This window comes from Mobula hypostoma, chromosome 5, assembly GCF_963921235.1.
Source record: "Mobula hypostoma chromosome 5, sMobHyp1.1, whole genome shotgun sequence".
Classification (NCBI taxonomy): domain Eukaryota; kingdom Metazoa; phylum Chordata; class Chondrichthyes; order Myliobatiformes; family Myliobatidae; genus Mobula; species Mobula hypostoma.
The window spans coordinates 182,938,347-182,957,505 of record NC_086101.1 but is presented as its reverse complement, the minus strand read 5'-3'; the positions used below and the strand labels follow the sequence as shown (position 1 = coordinate 182,957,505).

At 43.7% G+C, this 19,159-nt stretch overlaps 1 protein-coding gene across 4 annotated transcripts in view; it reads left to right on the top strand.

Moving 5' to 3' along the window:
- galntl6 (polypeptide N-acetylgalactosaminyltransferase like 6) overlaps positions 1-19,159 on the top strand; it is a 1,306,113-nt gene that overhangs the window by 1,124,775 nt on the left and 162,179 nt on the right. For all 4 annotated transcript variants that reach the window (XM_063047724.1, XM_063047723.1, XM_063047720.1 and 1 more), the window contains exon 8: positions 12,937-13,054. In XM_063047724.1, coding sequence (XP_062903794.1) covers positions 12,937-13,054 — 118 coding nt within the window. The remainder of the gene's footprint in view (positions 1-12,936; positions 13,055-19,159) is intronic.

Sequence of the window (19,159 nt, the reverse complement as noted above, 5' to 3'; positions counted from 1 at the left end):
TTGTGCTTGAGAACAGAGAACTCTCCACTCCAGGAAAGGAATGATTTTCACTTCCATGCCATTTGAGTGGATATAGCATAGATTCACCCGAGGGAGAAGTACAAAATTATGACGAGATGTTGGCAGGACCAAGCTTATAGATTTTAATAGAAACTGGAAATGCTGAAACTACTCAGCAGGTCAGGCCACCTCTGTGGGAAGAGAAACAGAATGCATGGTCTCAGCAGAACTGATCACATCAGATCATATTTGTTATTATTACTGACTCTGATAAAGTAAAATTTGTTGTTTTGTGGCAGCAGTACAGTGCAAGATCATAAAACTGCAATAAATTACAAAGATAAATAAATAATGAAAATAAAGGAATAATCAGGGACTATTCGTGAACTGTTCAGAAATCTGAAGGCAGAGGAAAAGAAGCTGTTTCTCAATCTTTTGAGTGTGAATCTTCAGCTCCTGCACCTCCTGCCTGATGATAGAAGGGGACATGTCCCAGATGGTGAGGGTCTTTGCTGACGTGTCTCGCCTTCTTTGGTGCATCACCTCTTTAAGATGTCCTCAATAGTGGGAAATATTGTGCCCACAGTGGGGCGGGCTGAATCTAGAACCTTCTGCAGCCTCTTGCAACCCTTTGCAACTGGAATTGAGACAGAAGAAGCTCGTTAAACTTCAAGGAGGGTGTGGGCATGGGAATGGAAAGCTTCTTATCGGGTTTTCTGATCAAGTACTGAATCTCTAGACGTCTGTGTGCTCCTGGTGTACGCAAGGTGAGAGACACCTGACTGATGGAGAGTTTTGAGAACAATGCCAAAAGGGATATATTTTTGACTTAAAATGAAAGCAAGAGTTTGTGGCAAGTTAAGGAGAGACTTTGGCAAGTAAAGTATCCTGTGAGCTTTAGTAACATTAATCCAACATGTTTACTTTTTAAAAGACTTTCATGAAACATGCCAGCAAGAGTCCATTCCTGAGAAAGGACAGGAAAATCAAAGGTTTTGTCTGGCACTAAAAGAGAATACCAAGAAGCAGGACTGAACATTGGACTGCTGGAAAATGATGCTGGAGAGGTAGTAATGGGGACAAAGAAATGGTGGATTCCAGTTAATTGGGACCCAATTAAGTGGCTGCTCCAATTAGCCGAAGTTTCATGTAAACAGTTAAAAAGGTAAAAAAAAGATTTTGTTTATCTGTGTTACTGTTTAACTGAGCAGCAAATTATGTATTTAAATGAAATACAGAACAAATTAGAACACTACCAATACTACTACAGAACTATAAAACTGTGTATTAGTTCCTAATGGTTATTGACAGAGGAATTCATCTAGTGTGTATTACGTTTACTTTTGATTGGCTGTAAATGAACAAAATCTACACAGACACCAAGTGCCGATAATGACCTAACATCATTGCTTTCCTGCATGAAGTAGTGTTGTAATCCAGTGTAAAATTTCCTGGTGTCCTACGCATAGTTAAAACAAATAACGAAACACAAGGACATGCAACAAACGCTATTAAAAAATTGTTTGCTGTAAGCAAGGTGTAGTGTCCAATGGCCACACAAGTACACACAACTTAAGCTAGTTGGAAATGGTTCAGCAAGTCTCCTGTCCCAATTAAGCAGCATTGTGCTACCAAATTAACAAAGGGAATCTCAACTACTTTCTTGATTAGTTTTCGTTCTTCAAGAGTTTTCCCAATTAAGCAGCTGACCTGACTAACCAATGGCCCAATTAACTATATTCCACTGTATTTTGTGCCAGTCTTCTCTGTGGAAGACACCACCAGCAGTATGCCAGAAATTTGAGAGGGCAGAAGTGAGTGCAGTTGCTATTACCAAGGAGAAGGTGCTTGGGAAGTTGAAAAGTCTGAAGGTAGATAAGTCACCTGGGATATATGGAGTGCACCCTAGCATTCTGAAAGAGTAGCAGAAAAGGGTGTGGAGGCACTAGCAACGATCTTTCATGAATCACCAGATTTAGGAATGGCTCCGGAGGTCTAGAAAATCACAAATGTTACTCTACTCTTTAAGAAGGGAGGGAGGCAGAAGAAAGGATATTATAAGGCAGTTAGCCTGACTTCAGTGCTTGGGAAAATGTTGGACTTCATTATTAAGGATGAGGTTTCCGGGTACTTGGAGGCACATGATTTAAAATAGGCCAAGGTCATCATAGTTTCCTTGAGATGAAATCTTGCCTGACAAATCTGTTGGAATTCTTTGAGGAAATAACAGACAGGATAGACAAAGGAGAGTCAATGGATGTTGTTTACTTGGATTTTCAGAAGGCCCTTGACAAGGTGTCGCACATGAGGCAGCTTAGCATCATTGGAAGTTAGAAGAATGAGGGGGAATCTCATTGAAGCTTTTCAACTGTTGAAAAGCCTAGGACAGAATAGATGTGGAAAGGATGTTCCATGGTGGGGAAGTCTAGCACAAGAGGCCACAGCCTCAGGGTAGAGGAATTTCCAGTTAAAACAGAGATACGGAGAAATTTCTTTAGCCAGAGGGTGGTGAATTTGTGGAACATGTTACCACAGGCAACAGTGGACACCAGGTCATTGGGTATATTTAAGGCAGAGATTGATCAGTTCACGATTGGACACAACATCAAGGTTACGGGGAGAAAGCTGGGAAGTGAGGCTGAGGAGGGGAAAAATGGATCAGCCATGATTGAATGGTGGAGCAGACTCGATGGACCAATGGCCTAATTCTGGTCCTATATCTGATGGTCTAATGGTCTTAAGATTGGCTGACCGGTAGGAGGCAAAGAGTGGGAATAATGGGACCTTTTCTATTAGGCCATGAATGACTAGTGGTGTTCTGCAAGGGTCAGTATTGGTGAGACCATACTTGGAATATCGTGTGCAGTACCGGTCACCATACTACAGAGATGATGCAGAAAAGGTTCACAAGGATGTTGCTGGAACTGGAGGGCTGGGGAGAAAATAGGTTGGGACTGTTTTCGAGAAGCGAAGGAGGCTGAGGAGTGACCTTATAGAGGTTTATAAAACCTCGAGGGGCATATAGAGTGCAGATGGCCACAGTCTCTATTCCAGGGCAGGGGAGTATAAAACCAGAGAGCTTAAGTTTGAGGTGGGAGTGGGAAGATTTAAAGTGAACCTAAGGGGCAAGTGTTACACACAGAAGTATTGAACGAACTGCTGGAAGAAGTGGTTACAAAGTTTAAAAGACATGTGGAAAGGTACTTAGATTTGGAAAATGTTTAGCAGAACTTAAGTCAAACTCAGGGAAGTAGGACTAACTAACACCTTGGTCAGCGTGGGTGTATAGGGCCAAAGAGCCGGTTTCTGTGCTGTATAACACTATGACTACATTCTATAGCATTATCATGGGCAGATTTATGGATAGATAGATACTTTATTGATCCCAAAGCAAATTACAGTGTCACAGTAGCATTACAAGTGCACAGACATAAATATTAGAAGAGAAACAGAAAGAATAAAAAATAAGTTCCCACAAACAGTCTAACAGGAGGGAGTCATCACCTCCCCGGCTATAGATTGACTCATTATAGAGCCTAAAAGCCAAGGGTAAGAATGAATTCATTTAAAGCTCTTTGGAGCAGCGCATTTATCTTGGTCTATTACTAAAAGTGCTCCTCTGTTCAACCAGGATGTGATGCAAGGGTGAGAAACATTGTCCAGAATTGTCAGGATTTTCCGGAGGGTCCTTTGTTCTACCACAGCCTCTAGTGTGTCCAGTTTGACTCCTTTAACAGAGGCAGACTTTCTAATCTGTTTATTGAGCCTGTTGGCATCACCCGTGTTGATGTCATTACCCCAGCACACCAGCACATAGAAGATTGTACTAGCAATAACAGACTGGTAGAACATGCGAAGGAGAGGCCGGCATACTCCAAAGGACCTCGGTCTCCTCAGGAGGTAGAGGCGACTCTGGACCTCCTTGCACAAAACCTCTGTGCTGGTGCTCCACTCAGCTCTGTCATCCAAGAGGATCTACAAGTACCCCCAGGTACTTGTGGGTCCTCACTTCATCCACATCCTCACCATCAATAGTAACAGGGAGCAGTGCCAGCTTAGTCTTCCTAAAGCCCATCGCCATCTCCTTTGTCTCTTTTGAGCTGCAGACTGTCGCACCTTTTGACAAAGCCCTCCACCAGGGCCCTGTATTCATCCTCCTGTCCTCTCTTTATACACCCAACTATTGCTGAGTCATCAGAAAATTTCTGCAGATGACATGTTTCAGCATTGTATCTGAAGTTTGAGGTATACAGGGTAAACAGGAAGGGAGCTAATACCATCTCCTGTGGGGCCCCACAGCTGCTGATTGCCATTTCTGACGCTCAGCTTTGAATCTGCACATACTGTGGTCTGCCAGTCAGGTACTCCATTATCCAGGATACAATGGAAGTGCCAACCTGCATTGAGAGGAGCTTCTCCCCCAGCAATGAGGGCTGTATGGTATTGAAGGCACTTAAGAAATCAAAAATCATGATCCTCACAGTGCTGCTCTGCTTATCCAAATGGGAGTAGGCTCTGCTCAGCAGGTGGATGACGGCATCGTCGACTCCAATGTGCTCCTGGTAGGCAACCTGCAGGGGGTCAAGGGCTGATCTGAAACTATTCATTCAGTTTTGGGGCTAGCCATAGACTCAATCCAGTAGAAACGAAGATTGTTGGTGCACATTGATTATTTCAGATTGATGAACTTTTATTGTTATTACATAGAAAACATAGAAAATAGGTGCAGGAGTAGGCCATTCGGCCCTTCGAGCCTGCACCGCCATTCAGTATGATCATGGCTGATCATCCAACTCAGAGCCCTGTACCAGCCTTCCCTCCATAACCTCTGATTCCTTTAGTCACAAGGGCCATATCTAACTCCCTCTTAAATATAGCCAATGAACTGGCCTCAACTATTTCCTGTGGCAGAAAATTCCACAGATTCACCACTCTCTGTGTGAAGAAGTTTTTCCTAATCTCGGTCCTAAAAGGCTTCCCCTTTATCCTCAAACTGTGACCCCTCGATAAAATTCAATTAATGATGATTATTTCAGTCAACCTGAAATTCTGAAACATCCCTTCTATTTCTCCCTCCAATGATGCTGCCTGACCTGATGTGTATTTCCAGCATTTGCTGTTTTTATTCCAGATTTCCAGCATCTATGTTTTTTTTAATATTTTGCAGCTAGTAGTATCCAAGATATACATAAAACAATTGAGGCCTGGTACTTCAGAACAGCACTTCACTCAAGACGTTTGTTTGAACTTCATCTATATTAGATCTAAGGGTGACCATGCTGACAAATATGGAACAATAGCTTTAGCTTCAGATTGTGAACATCAGACACTGACATGTCTGTGGAGTGCTGATCAACTATTGCCTCATTTTGCAATGAGAAGGGTTAATGGACAAAAGGAACTGTAAATGACAGGCCATTTAGGGGATTTGGTGTGAATATTACCTCAAATGTAATATACCAAAAGCTACACTCGGTGGCCACTATATTAGGTACGTCCTCTACCTAATAAAGTGACCACTGAAAGTATGTGCATGGTCTTCTGCTCTGTAGCCCATTCACTTCAAGGCTCGATGTGTTGTGCATTCAGAGATGCTCTTCTACACACCACTGTTGTGTGCAGAGCACAACAGTAACACATTGTGTTACTTGAGTTGCTGTCACCTTCCTGTCAGCTTGAACCAGTCCGGTCATTCTCCTCTGACTTCTCTCATTAACAATGCGTTTTCACCCACAGCACTGCCACTCGCTAGATTTTGTTTTTGTTTTTCACACCATTCTCTGTAAACTCTAGGGACAGTGTGAAACTGGAGATCAGTAGTTTCTGAGATTCTCAAACCACCCTGTCTGGCGCCAACATTCACTACACAATCCAGGTCATTTAGTTCACATTTCTTCCCCATTCTGATGTTTGGTCTGAACAACAACTGAACCTCTTGACCATGTCTGCATGCTTTTATGCATTGACTTGCTGCCACATGATTGGCTGATTAGATATTTGCATTAACGAGCAGGTGTACAGGTGTTCCTAATAAAGTGGCCACTGAGGTGGAAGAACAGATGTTAGAGTCTTCAATGCCTCTCTCAGACGTAGCCAAAATCTTTAGATCTTTGGGAGTTCAAAAGGTGTTGTTCCCAGTCCCTACAATCTCCATTGCAACCTGGTAAATATTTCATCCAGTTCAGTACCATTGGTATTTGCCACAAAGCTTTCCCTGTTTAAGATTCCAGATGAGAAATTTTGTGAAGTGAAACTTTTCCCAGATCAGCATTGTAAAAAAAACAGAAATTTGCACTTCCAACAGTGAGTTTTTAAAGATAATGTTTAGATAAAGATAAAGATTAGCTTTATTTCAGAGTACGTATACATTATACAACCTTGAGACTCATCTCCTAACAGGCAGCCATGAAACTTAAAAACACAAAAGAACCCCTGTAAAAAAAGACCATCAAACACATAATGTGCAGAGAGAAAGAAACCACAACACATAGACAATGACCACAAGTAAATTGCATTCTGAACTGAAGTCCGCAAAGAGAGTCCCATAGTTGAGCAGATTTAAGCACAGAGCCGAGTCGTGGAGCAGGGATCTGAACCAGCCCGTACCTCTCTTTGGGCCCTGACACCCTGACCATTTCTATCTGGCCTAGTGCCGAGATTGACGTCCACGCATTGGGTTCAATCACCTCAATACAGTCTGAGGCCAGGACCCTACCACCTTGACTCAGCCTGTAACAACCTTTCCAATACAGCCCTGGACTCAAGACTCTGTCCAAACACTGAGTTCTGTTGTATCGGTACACTCTGGTGCCCCGACCTCGCAGCCTCCATTTGATCTTTGCACGGTGCTTAAAACAATTGAACCTCAGGTCTTCCTTGTCCTCGACAATGGGTCCACCACCTCACCCTGCCTCAGTTCTGCCACGTCGAATGACCTTCAAGTCCAACCGAACTATTACTTGCAATGATCGTTTGCCAGAATAAGGGTGGTTAACAAAGTATTTAGTTGATTTCCTTGTTTTGTTAGCCACCAGCTAGAAGTGGCTGAAGTTCACCAGCGACATCTTAAAGCTATATCACATGCACATTGAAACATACAGTGAGAGACATCGTTTGCGTTCAGTCAGATCAGTGGGAATTGTGTGAGTGTCGCCACACTCACCGCACCAAACTAGCATGCCCGTAACCTGTTAACCCTGAGCTATACGTCTTCGGGATGTGTAAGGGAGCCCATGGGTTCGTGGGGAGAACGTACAGTACAAGCTCCTGATAGACGGTGGCGAGAATTGAACCCCAGTTCTCAGGGTTTGCTCTAATAGTGTAATGCTAACCGCAATGCTGCTGTGCCTAGCTGCCATACTTTAAGATGACTGAAAGCATTTTATGACCAAGGGTGTTTCAGTGAAGTTCAGTTATTTTCAGAGGATGGGAAATCCTGCAGACATTTGACCCTCAGCCAGCTCCCCGGAACGGCAATGTGGCACTGATAAACCAGGTGACCTGAGGTCACTCACCTGTTTTTTGGTGAAATTGTGCTTGGAGCATCTTATATCCAGTTAAAGGGCTTTGTCCTAATGTTCAGGCACATCATCTCAAACAGCCGAATGTCAGATTAAGCAAGCACACCTGCTGTAGTATAGCACAGATAAACATATTCCCATTTTACCAGGACTGAGGATAAATCCCTTTCTCGATGGTGTGGCATCTTCCCTGGTTCCCATGGCAGCCTGTCTGTTTGGCTCAAGTCAAGACAATCCTGATGAAGGGTCTGGGCCTGAAATGTCTACTGTTTACTTCCCTCCCCAGATGCTGCCCGACTGTCTGAGTTCCTCCAGCGTTTTGCATGGGTGTCTCTAGTCAAGTCAAGGCTTCTGTCATGTGCAGAAGTGCAGTGGGATACAGGCACAAAGAAGGACTTGATTGCAGCAATACCACAGGCATGTGGATTCAGACAATGCACAGAACATATATTATACAAGACAGTGAATAACGACAATAAGACCATTAGACATAGAACAAAATTAGGCTATTTGGCCCATCATGTCTACTCTGCCATTATTTTCCCTTTCAATCTCTTTCTCCTGCCTTCATCTTGATGCCCTTACTAATTAAAAAGTTATCAACCTGCGCTTTAAATATATCCAATGATTTGGCCTCCAAAGCCATATGCAGCAATGAATTCCACAGATTCACTACTCTCTGGCTAAAGAAATTTCTCCTCCTCTCTGTCCTAACAGGATATCCTCCAATTCAGAGGTTGTGCCCTCTGGTCCTAGACTCCCCTACTCTCTATGTCTTCTCTACCTCAGCCTTACAATATTTGATAGGTTTCAGTGAGATCCCACCTTCATTATTCTCAACTCCAGTGAGTACAGGCAGGCCTAGAGCCATCAAACTCTACTCATACATTAATTCTCACATGCCAAGGATCACTCTCGTAAACCTCTTCTGGACCATCTCCAGTGCCAGCCCAACTTTTCTTAGAAATGGGGCACAAAAACTGTTCACAATACTCCAGAAGAGTCCTGAAGAAGGATCTCAGACTGAAGTGTAAACTGTTTATTCGTTTCCATGGATGGTGCCTGACCAGTTGAGTTCCTCCCGCATTTTTGTGTGTTGCTTTGGGTTACCAGAATCTGCAGAATTTCTCATGTTCATAATACTCCCATTGTGATCTGACCAATGGCTTACAAATTCTCAGCATTACATCCGTGTTTTTATATTTTAGCCATTAATGCTAACATTGAACCTGATCTGTGATGTAAATCCTTACATTTGCCTTTCCTTCATATCTCTTCAGTTAACAAACATTTATTCATCATAAACTTAAAGCTATCAACTGCTCAGCTGTCACCAATTGTGGACGAGAGTTCCAAATTTCTATCCCCCTTTCGTAATAAGAACGTTTCTGACCTTCACCTTCATTCTACTTTTAGGCTACGTCTACACTACGCTGGATAATTTTGAAAACACTGGTTTCATTTCAAAATTATCCGGCGTAGTGTGGACGTAGCCTTAGACTTTGCTTTCAGGAACTATACTTCAAAAGGTTCAAAGTTCAAAGTTCATTTATTATCAAAGTATGTACACATTATGCAACCTTGAGATTCATTTCCTAAACGGCAGCCACGAAACCCAAAATAACCCAGTCAAACATCCCAATGTGCAGAAAAAGAAGAGGAAAAAAAAACAAATCATGTAAGCAATAACCACAAGCAAACAGTGTTCTGAACTGAAGTCCACAAAGAGAGTCCGAGACCCATAGAGCTGAATAAGCCTTGCGGAGCAGTGAGCTGAACCAGCCTGTCCGTCACCTCAACCCCGACATCCTGACATAGATAGAAACATAGAAACATAGAAAATAGGTGCAGGAGTAGGCCATTCGGCCCTTCGAGCCTGCACCGCCATTTATTATGATCATGGCTGATCAACCAACTCAGAACCCCGCCCCAGCCTTCCCTCCATACCCCCTGACCCCTGTAGCCACAAGGGCCATATCTAACTCCCTCTTAAACATAGCCAATGAACTGGCCTCAACAGTTTGCTGTGGCAGAGAATTCCACAGATTCACCACTCTCTGTGTGAAGAAGTTTTTCCTAATCTCGGTCCTAAAAGGCTTCCCCTCTATCCTCAAACTGTGACCCCTCGTTCTGGACCTCCCCAACATCGGGAACAATCTTCCCGCATCTAGCCTGTCCAATCCCTTTAGGATCTTATACGTTTCAATCAGATCCCCCCTCAATCTTCTAAATTCCAACGAGTACAAGCCCAGTTCATCCAGTCTTTCTTCATATGAAAGACCTGCCATCCCAGGAATCAATCTGGTGAACCTTCTTTGTACTCCCTCTATGGCAAAGATGTCTTTCCTCAGATTAGGGGACCAAAACTGCACACAATACTCCAGGTGTGGTCTCACCAAGGCCTTGTACAACTGCAGTAGTACCTCCCTGCTCCTGTACTCGAATCCTCTCGCTATAAATGCCAGCATACCGTTCGCCTTTTGACCTTCTCAAACTGGCTCAAATCGTTGTCCAAACATCGGGTTCAATTGGCTCGATAAGCTCTGGAGCCTGGACCTGTCACCTTGATTTGGCCTAGACCCGACCTTTCCGATTCATCCCAGCACTTAAATCGTCGGTGGAGGGAAAACATTCCCACTGTTTCTCCCTCCACTGATGCTGCCTGACCTGTTGTGCATTTACAGCATTTGCTATTTTTATTTCAGATTTCCAGCATCTATGGCATTATATATTTTTCTAAATATTTTGCAGTGAATAGTATGCATCTTGATGTCTGGTACTTTGGAACAGCATTTCACGCGAAACTTTTGTTTATGCTTCTTCTAAATTAGATCTAAAGGTGACTATGTTGGCAATTATGGAGCAAGTGCTTCAGACACTGACATGCCTGTGGAATTCTGATCAACTGTCGCCTCATTTTGCAATGAGAGCGATTAATAGATAGCATTACTCAGTCCACCATCACTATTTCTTTGACTGCTGTGAAAACTTCAATGAAATATAAAGTATAGAGACCAACAGTTGGAAAATCATGTTACAGTTCTACAAATCGTTGTGCAGTTCTGGTCACAGTACTATAGGAAGGATGGGATTAAACAAGAGAAGGTGCAGAAGGGATTCTCAAAAACGTCGCCAAGATTGGAGAGCTTGAGTTGTGAGGAAATTCTGGAGAATAGATAGGGACATTTTTACCTGGAACACAGGAGGCAGATGGGTGACCTTATAAAAGTTTATAAAGTCACTGTAACGAAAGAGCTATGGTTGGTGGTGAACCCAAGTGCAGAGTAAGGTTTAGAATTAACTCAGACTCAGACTCAGACTCAAAATAAACAAGGCGACACAAACAAAATCCAAAGGTGAAATTTCAAACAGTTGTACCAGAAATGGAACTCTTAAGATTGAGCACAGAGTGCTTAGCATGAGGGCCTTTAAGTACATAGCGGCATGAAGGAATGTTGCAGGTAATAATTGGCAGTCCAAATCTTAAAGGGACATCAGCAGCTAACTGAACTCCAGAGAACTGCAGCGCCAAAATTTGGATGCCTGCCACTGTTCAGTTGAGACCATGACAATCCCAAGTGTCATACACAAGGTATACAGTCTTTTACCCAGGGTACGGGTGTCTGAAAATTGGAGGGCCCATGTATAAGGTGAGAATGGAAAGATTTAAAGTGTGCCTGACATAGATAGTGGTGGTTATATGGAATAAGCTGGTAGAGGCAGATAAACAACAATGTTTAAAAGGCATTTGAACAGGCACATTAATATGAAAGATTCAGAGGGATATGGCTGAAATGCAGGCAAATGGGACTAGCTCAGGTAGGCATCTTGGTTGGCACGGACCAGGATGGGCAGTGCGGTCTGTTTCTGTGCCATATATCTCTATGATTCTATGCCTCTGTGAAAAGAGAGGAACTGGATGATTGTGACTCTCGAACCATCATTTAACTGAGGGTACTCAAAGCTGCTGCGCTGGTTGACTCTGTGGTTAAGAAGGCATACAGTGCATTGGCCTTCATCAATCGTAGGATTGAGTTTAGGAGCGAAGAATTAATGTTGCAGCTAATTAGGATGCTGGTCAGACCCCACTTGGAGTACTGTGCTCAGTTCTGGTCACCTCACTACAGGAAGGATGTGGAAAGTATAGAAAGGGTGCGGAGGAGATTTACAAGGATGTTGCCTGGATTGGGGAGCATGCCTTATGAGAACAGGTTGAGTGAACTTGGCCTTTTCTCTTTGGAGCAACAGAGGATGAGAGGTGACCTGATAGAGGTGTATAAGATGATGAGAGGCATTGATCATGTGAATAGTCAGAGGTTTTTTCCAGGGCTGAAATGGCTAGCACGAGAGGGCACAGTTTTAAGGTGCTTGGGAGTAGGTACAGAGGAGATGTCAGGGGTAAGTTTTTATGCAGACAGTAGTGAGTGCGTGGAATGGGCTGCCTACGACGGTGGTGGACGTGGATACGATAGGATCTTTTAAGAGTCTCCTGGATAGGTACATGGAGCTTAGAAAAATAGAGGGCTATGGGTAACCCTAGGTAATTTCTAAGGTAAGGACATGTTCAGCACAGCTTTGTGGGCCGAAGGGCCTGTATTGTGCTGTAGGTTTTCTATGTTTCTATGTTTTAAGCACTGAATCCTTAGTTTGCCTAACTCTTTGTAATTTAATGCTTGGATTCTAGTAGAAACTTAACTTGTTATCATGTGCTAAACATGTGATTTAGAGATACCTGGGCTAGGACACAAGAAAATAGGAACAAGAGTAACTAGGCCACTTCACTCCTCGACCCTGCTGTATCATTCAATATGATTGTGGCTGAATCTGTCTCAGGCCTCATCTCCTCTGAGTCAGTTCCCTGATCTTTCAGAAAACCATTTACTTCCTCCTCAAATGCACCATACCCACCCCCACAATGACCTGACCTCCAAATCCCTTCAGAGTCAAAAATTCCAGAGACTCACCACCTATGCAAAAAAAGCATTTTCGACTCTTTCAGAAAGTAGGTTTTGACATGATATCAACCCAGCAAGCACTGAAAGTAAGGAACCAAGGATGAACTTGCAGGTAGTATTTTGGTAGATCCGTGCTGCCTTCCCTCCCAGGCCAATAAATTCTTTCTAACAGATTCAGATTCAGATTGGACTATTGTCACACAAAATTCCTCGCATCATTGGAAGTTCACAGCTAATATATGAAATCTGGAGCTAAACAATGTATGTCCCAGTTCTACAGAAGTCTTTTTTCTCTGTTCAGAATGTATGTGATATTTCCATTTGCAGCTGGAGTTGCAGTTGACAAATAAGCAACACGAGTTCACATCCCTCTTTTTCACTCACTTCCTATTGTATGTATCTTCATAACCCTGGAAGGGAAGGATCAATTCATGGAATTCAGCATCACCTTTATCTTTCAGGTCCCCTGTCATGGCTGGAGGCCTTTTTGCCGTGGATCAGCGGTGGTTTTGGGAATTGGGTGGCTATGACCCAGGACTGGAAATCTGGGGAGGAGAGCAGTATGAGATATCATTCAAGGTGAGTTCATGTGGAAATTTCTACTCCAGGCTTTGATCTTGGTGGGGTGCTTATAGTGTGGCTAAATTTTACAACTGTTGTTGTTTGGGAAAGTGTGAAGTTTTCTGTGGGAAGTTGCTTCTTATACCTGCCACATGTGGTTATCCTGAACTGCTCCAGGGGTGGTGAAACAAGCCTGACAGAGCAGCACACTCCAGGGTCCTTTTAAAGTTTTACGCTACTGGGAGAAGAGCATAAATTTTAAAAATGTAGAACACAACATATCGTTTAACAGAACATATTACATAAAACTTCCAAACATTATATGAGGTAAAAATATTCCAACATTACCCAGTGGTATGATCCCCGTCTTCTGAATTTTAACCCTACCCTGTCACTATCACTGTTAGAACCATCAGGGAGGAGGTACAGCAGCCTGAAGGCTCACACACAATGTTCTTGGAACAGCTTCTTCTCCTCCGCCATCAGATTCTGAACATTCGACACTACTTTGTTACTCTTCTTTTGCAATATTTATATATTTGTGTGTATCTGTCACAAAACAACAAATTTCACAGCACGTGTCAGTGATGATAAACCTGACTTTAGTTCTGATATCTTCCTCTCTAACTCACTAGCTCTGAATATATCTCACTGCAATGATCAGTTAAAGGAGTGTATTCCTAGTGTTCAGCTCTGTTTACAGCTATGTGTCTCCATCATCGAAGTTTGACCTGAACCTTCTTTCTTTCGTAATGCAAAATTCACACCTCTCTACTTCGATCAAAGAAACCACCCTGCACCACCACCCCTCCTAATATCCATTCGCCAACATCTTCCATTGATTGTACCATTGCCATCCCATTTGGCACTGTAGCTCCATTAAACAGTTTGATGTAACCGACTGTGCAAAAATCTTAGGCACGTGCATTACATATGGCTAGGGTGCCAAAGACTTTTGCACAGTATGGCATTTGTGAACATGAAGCAAAGAGCGAGTTTGTAAATCCGGCGGGAGCAAAGGATGTTGGGAATGGTGAGGGTGGAGTGCCACGGGAGGGTGGTGGGACAGGTGGCACAGAAGGAGTGCCAGGGGCAGGGGGTGGTGCAGATGCAAACACACCCAGCCTTGAGACACCGGGCAAGGGTAATTTAGTTCCAAACAATTGGTTTATTAATCATTACAGAATGTCTCTCTGGTGCTTCTCGCTCCCTCCCATCTCCCTTCCCCTTTTCCCAACCATGATTCCCCTCTCCCTGCCCCAATTCCCACCCTTGATCCACAAAAGAGACCCAAGTCAGAATCAGGTTTATCATCACTCACATTTGTCATGAAATTTGTTTTATTGCAACAGCAGTATAATACATAATATTACTGCAGTATTGTGCAAAAGTCTTAGGCACCCTTGCTATCTATATATGTGCCTAAAACTTTTGCATGGTGTTGTAGAAATGGTTGCCTTGACCTTTAGTGGAACAAAAATGCTCTGATGGGGGAAGGTCTAAGGTCAAAAGCATTCTGAAATGTTGGTGCTTGGCTCTTACTCCGGAGACAGGCTTGATGCGTACCACTTCCAAAGATTCATGGGAAACAATCTGGAGGATGATTTCAACGGGCTGAGCATCATCTGTGGGAGGAAAGGAATTCATCCACCATCAGACATAGGAGAAGAATCAGGCCTTTTGGCCCATCAAGTTCACCCCATCATTACATCATGGCTGATTTATTTTCTCTCTCAACCCCATTTTCCTGTCTTCCGCCCATAACCTTTGATGCCTTGACTAATCAAGAACCTTTCTGGAATCCCCCAAACTATTATTAATGTTCTTTGCTTTAATATTTCTGGTTGAAATTAAAATGCTCGTATTTCTTGGATTCAAATGTACGATCTGAGTTCCCAGCTTATCAGGAAGCCAATGAGGCCATAGGGATTTGGTTAAACAATGCAGGCTGTAGTGAGGGAAGGGGTAACATTATCTATCTCCATGTACAAGGCATCAGAAGCACAATTCATCAAGGTGGTCAGGGGAAAGGAAACAAAGTCAATGTCTCATGTTACAGGAAAGATTCTGGCATCGAAAGCAGAATGGCTGACAAGCAGGAGGCAGCAAATGGGAATAGAGGGGCCTCTTCTAGTAGGCTGCTGATGATTGGTGGTGTTCCTCAGGGGTCAGTATCGGGACCACTACTTTTCACATTGTTTGTCAGTGATTTGGATAATGGAATTGATGGAATTGATGGCTTTGTGGCAAAGTTTGCAGATGATACGAAGATAGGTGGAGGGGTAGGTAGTGCTGAGGAAGCAATGCGATTGCATCAGGAGTTAGACAAATTGGAAGAATGGGGGAAAAGTGGCAGATGGAATACAGTGTTGGGAAATGACTGATAATGCATTTTGGTAGAAAGAACAATAGTGCAGACTACTATCTAAATGGGGAGAAAGTTTAAACATCAGAGGTAACCCTAGGTGATTCTAAAGTAAGTACATGTTCAGCACAGCATTGTGGGCTGAAGGGCCTGTATTGTGCTGTAGGTTTTCTATGTTTCTATGTCAGGTGCAGAGGGACTTCGGAGCCCTTGTGCAAGACTCCCAGAAGGCTAATATACAGGTCGAGTCTGTGGTAAAGAAGGCAAAAGCAATGTTGGCATTTATTTCAAGGGTAATAGAATATAAAAGCAAGGAGATAATGCTGAAGCCTTATAAGACACCAGTAAGGCCGCACTTGGAGTACTGTCAATAGTTTTGGGCCCAGTATCTCAGAGAGGATATGGTGTTATTGTAGAGAGTCCAGAGGAGGTTCACAAGGATGATTCCAGGAATGAAGAGGTTAACATATGAGGACCGTTTGGCAGCTTTGTGTCTGTACTCACTGGAATTTGGAAGAATGCATGGGGATGTCACTGAAACCTACTGAATGTTGAAAGGACTAGATAGGGTGGATGTGGAAAGGATGAATTGAATTGAATTGAATTTATTACTTACATCCTTCATTTACATGAGGAGTAAAAATCTTTATGTTATGTCAATGTCTAAATGTGCAATGTGCAATTTATAGTAATTTATAATAAATAGTATGTACAACAGGATAGTCAATATAACATAGAAATACAGTTGTGACAGCATGAATTAACCAGTCTGATAGCCTGGTGGAAGAAGCTGTCCCGGAGCCTGTTGGTCCTACTTTTACGCTGCAGTACCATTTCCCAGATGGTAGCAGCTGGAACAGTTTGTGGTTGAGTTGGCTCAGGTCCCCATTGATCCTTCGGGCCCTTTTTACACACCTGTCTCTGTAAACGTCCTGAAATAGTAGGAAGTTCATATCTGCAGATGCGCTGGGCTGTTCGCACCACTCTGTGCAAAGTCCTGCGATTGTGGAAAGTACAGTGAGGCAGCCAGTCAGGATGCTCTCAATTTGTGCCCCTGTAGAAACCTCTTAGGATTTGGGGGCCCACACTAAACTTTTTCAACCGTCTGAGGCGAAAGAGGCACTGTTGTGCTCTTTTCACCGCACAGCCGGTATGTACAGACCATGTGAGATCCTCGGTGATGTTTATGCAGAGGAACTTAAAGCTGTTCACTCTCTCAACCCCAGATCCATTGATGCCAACAGGGGCCAGCCTGTCTTCATTCCTCCTGTAGTCCACAACCAGCTCCTTTGTTTTTGCGACATTGAGGGAGAGGTTGTTTTCTTGACACCACTGTGTCAGGGTGATGACTTCTTTCTCTGTAGGCTGCCTCATTATTATTTGAGATTAGGCCAATCAGTGCAGTGTCGTCAGCAAATGTAATTAGCAGATTGGAGCTGTGGGTGGTGACACAGTCATGGGTATAGAGAGAGTAAAGGAGGGGGCTTAGTACATAGCCCTGAGGGGCATCTGTGTTGAGGGTCAGAGAGGCAGAGGTGAGGGAGCCCACTCTTACCACCTGCCAGCGATGCTCCCTATGGTGGGGGGTATTTAGAACTAGAGGGCACAGCCTCAAAACTGAGGGATGGCCCTTTAGAACAGAGGCAAGGAGGATTTTTTTTTTTAGTCAGAAAATAGTGAGTCTGTGGAATGCTCTGCCACAGACTGCAGTGGAGGCCTAGGCCGTGAATATATTTAAGGCGGAAGTTGATCATTTCCTGATCAGTCAGGGCATCAAAGGATATGGTCGAGAAGGCAGGTGTGTGGGGTGGAGTGGGATTCGGGATCAGCCATGATGGAATGTCGGAACAGACTCAATGGGATGAATGGCCTAATTCTGCTCCTGTGTGTTATGGTCTAACTGGGATGGAGACTTAAGAACTACGTTAAGCTGCAGAGAAGGTGGGTAAATGTTGGGATGACTCTGACAGGGAAAAAACAGGCCAACCATAAGGGCAAGTTGTAAACACAATAGATTCTTCAGTCGCTGAAGATCTAGAGTAACACACACAAAATGGTGGAGGAACTCAGCAAGTCAGGCAGTATCTACGGAGGGGAATAAGGAGCCGACGTTTCAGTCTGCAGCATTTGTGTAACCTGCTGAGTTCCTCCAGCATTTTGAGTCCGGCTTGAAACATCAACTGTTCATGATCCTTCCCATCCATCCAGCAATCTCTTTGACCCCCTACCATCAGGAAAGAGGTAGGGGGAAGGGCAAACGTGCAAGCTGGCAGGTGATAAGTGAGACCAGTTGAGTGGGAAAGTGAGTGGATGGGGGAGAAAGAAGCTGAGAGGGAGAGGTGTAAGAGGTAAAGGGCTGGTCTCACCTATTACCCACCTTACCCCTCACCCAGTCTAGCTTATCTTGGACCTGGTGGTGTGGGAGTTCAGGCAGCTGTACCTCCTGCCCACAGCATGGCCCGGATGGTGAGGATCTTTGATGACGGATGTTGCCTACTTGGGTAATAAGAGTGGGGCACAATGTTAAGGTGATTGGAGAGAAGTATGGGGAAGAGGGGGAAAGTTAGAGGTAAATTTTTTTACACAGAAAGTTAGAGGTAAATTTTTTTTACACAGAAAGTTAGAGGTAGTTTTTTTTTACACAGAAAGGCCTAGAACACCCTGCCAGGAATGGTGTCAGAGATTGATACATGAGGAACGTTTAACCCCTGATTTAACGCTAGCCTAATCACAGGACTATTTACAAGGACCAATTAACCTACTGACCAAATCTTGAATTGTGGGAGAAAACCAGAGCCCAAAGGAAACCCATGAGTTCACAGGGAGAACGTACAAACTCCTTACAGACAGTCACGGGAATTCGACCCAGATTACTGGTACTGTAAAGTGTTGTGCTAACCACTACGCTAAGCCTTGTTCTGATTTTTAAAAAGAAGTTTCAGACTTGTTCCAGAACTTCCCGCCAGAAGCCAACAGCAGGGCACACGCTCGACACTTCACTTTGGTGCGAAAAACTCAAAGCCCAGTTCATTCCAAAACGTACAAGGTGCAGTCAAGCAGATATTTACTGCATCTATCAAAAGAGGTCCCGAGTTCGATTCCAGCCGGCACCCTTGCACGCTCTCCATCCATAGAGTTGGTGATCTCTTAAAAAAAACTCACCCAGCAGAAGGCAATGGCAAACCACTGCTGTAACTTGCCTCGTACACGATTTCCCAATATGTCAGAGCGGCGTGGAAGGAAATCGCCCACTAATCAGAAAATTCCGGATGCGACATACCTTTCTTCTATCAAAGCCCACAGCCACCTGAGACTTCATTCCCCTACTCTGCTGCGATCTGTTACTTTCTGCTCCGTAGTTGAAATGCAGGACTTATCTCCCTGTTTGGTGTCTGAAGGGAACCATGGTAACGGTAGACAGAGCTCAGAAGGTAAATTGCCTTGATGTATTTCACTGAGGGAATGCATTCATCGAGAGACTCTGGTGTCAGCAGGGCTTCCATCTTCATCATCACCTGTCATTTATCTCATTAAAGATACTGACCTCAGGCATCTGCTTGTGGTTATTAACATAAAGGAAGCTAATAGCTACATCATTTCTTCAACTCTGAAACGGGTTGTAGCCCATTACCAGCAAGATGTTTGAGAGGATAAAGGTCATTGTGGCATTAATAGTGCCTATAATTGTGGTTGATAAGAATCAGACAGACATTGAGGTGCCATTGGTTCATGACAAGAATCACATCAAAAACCTTCGC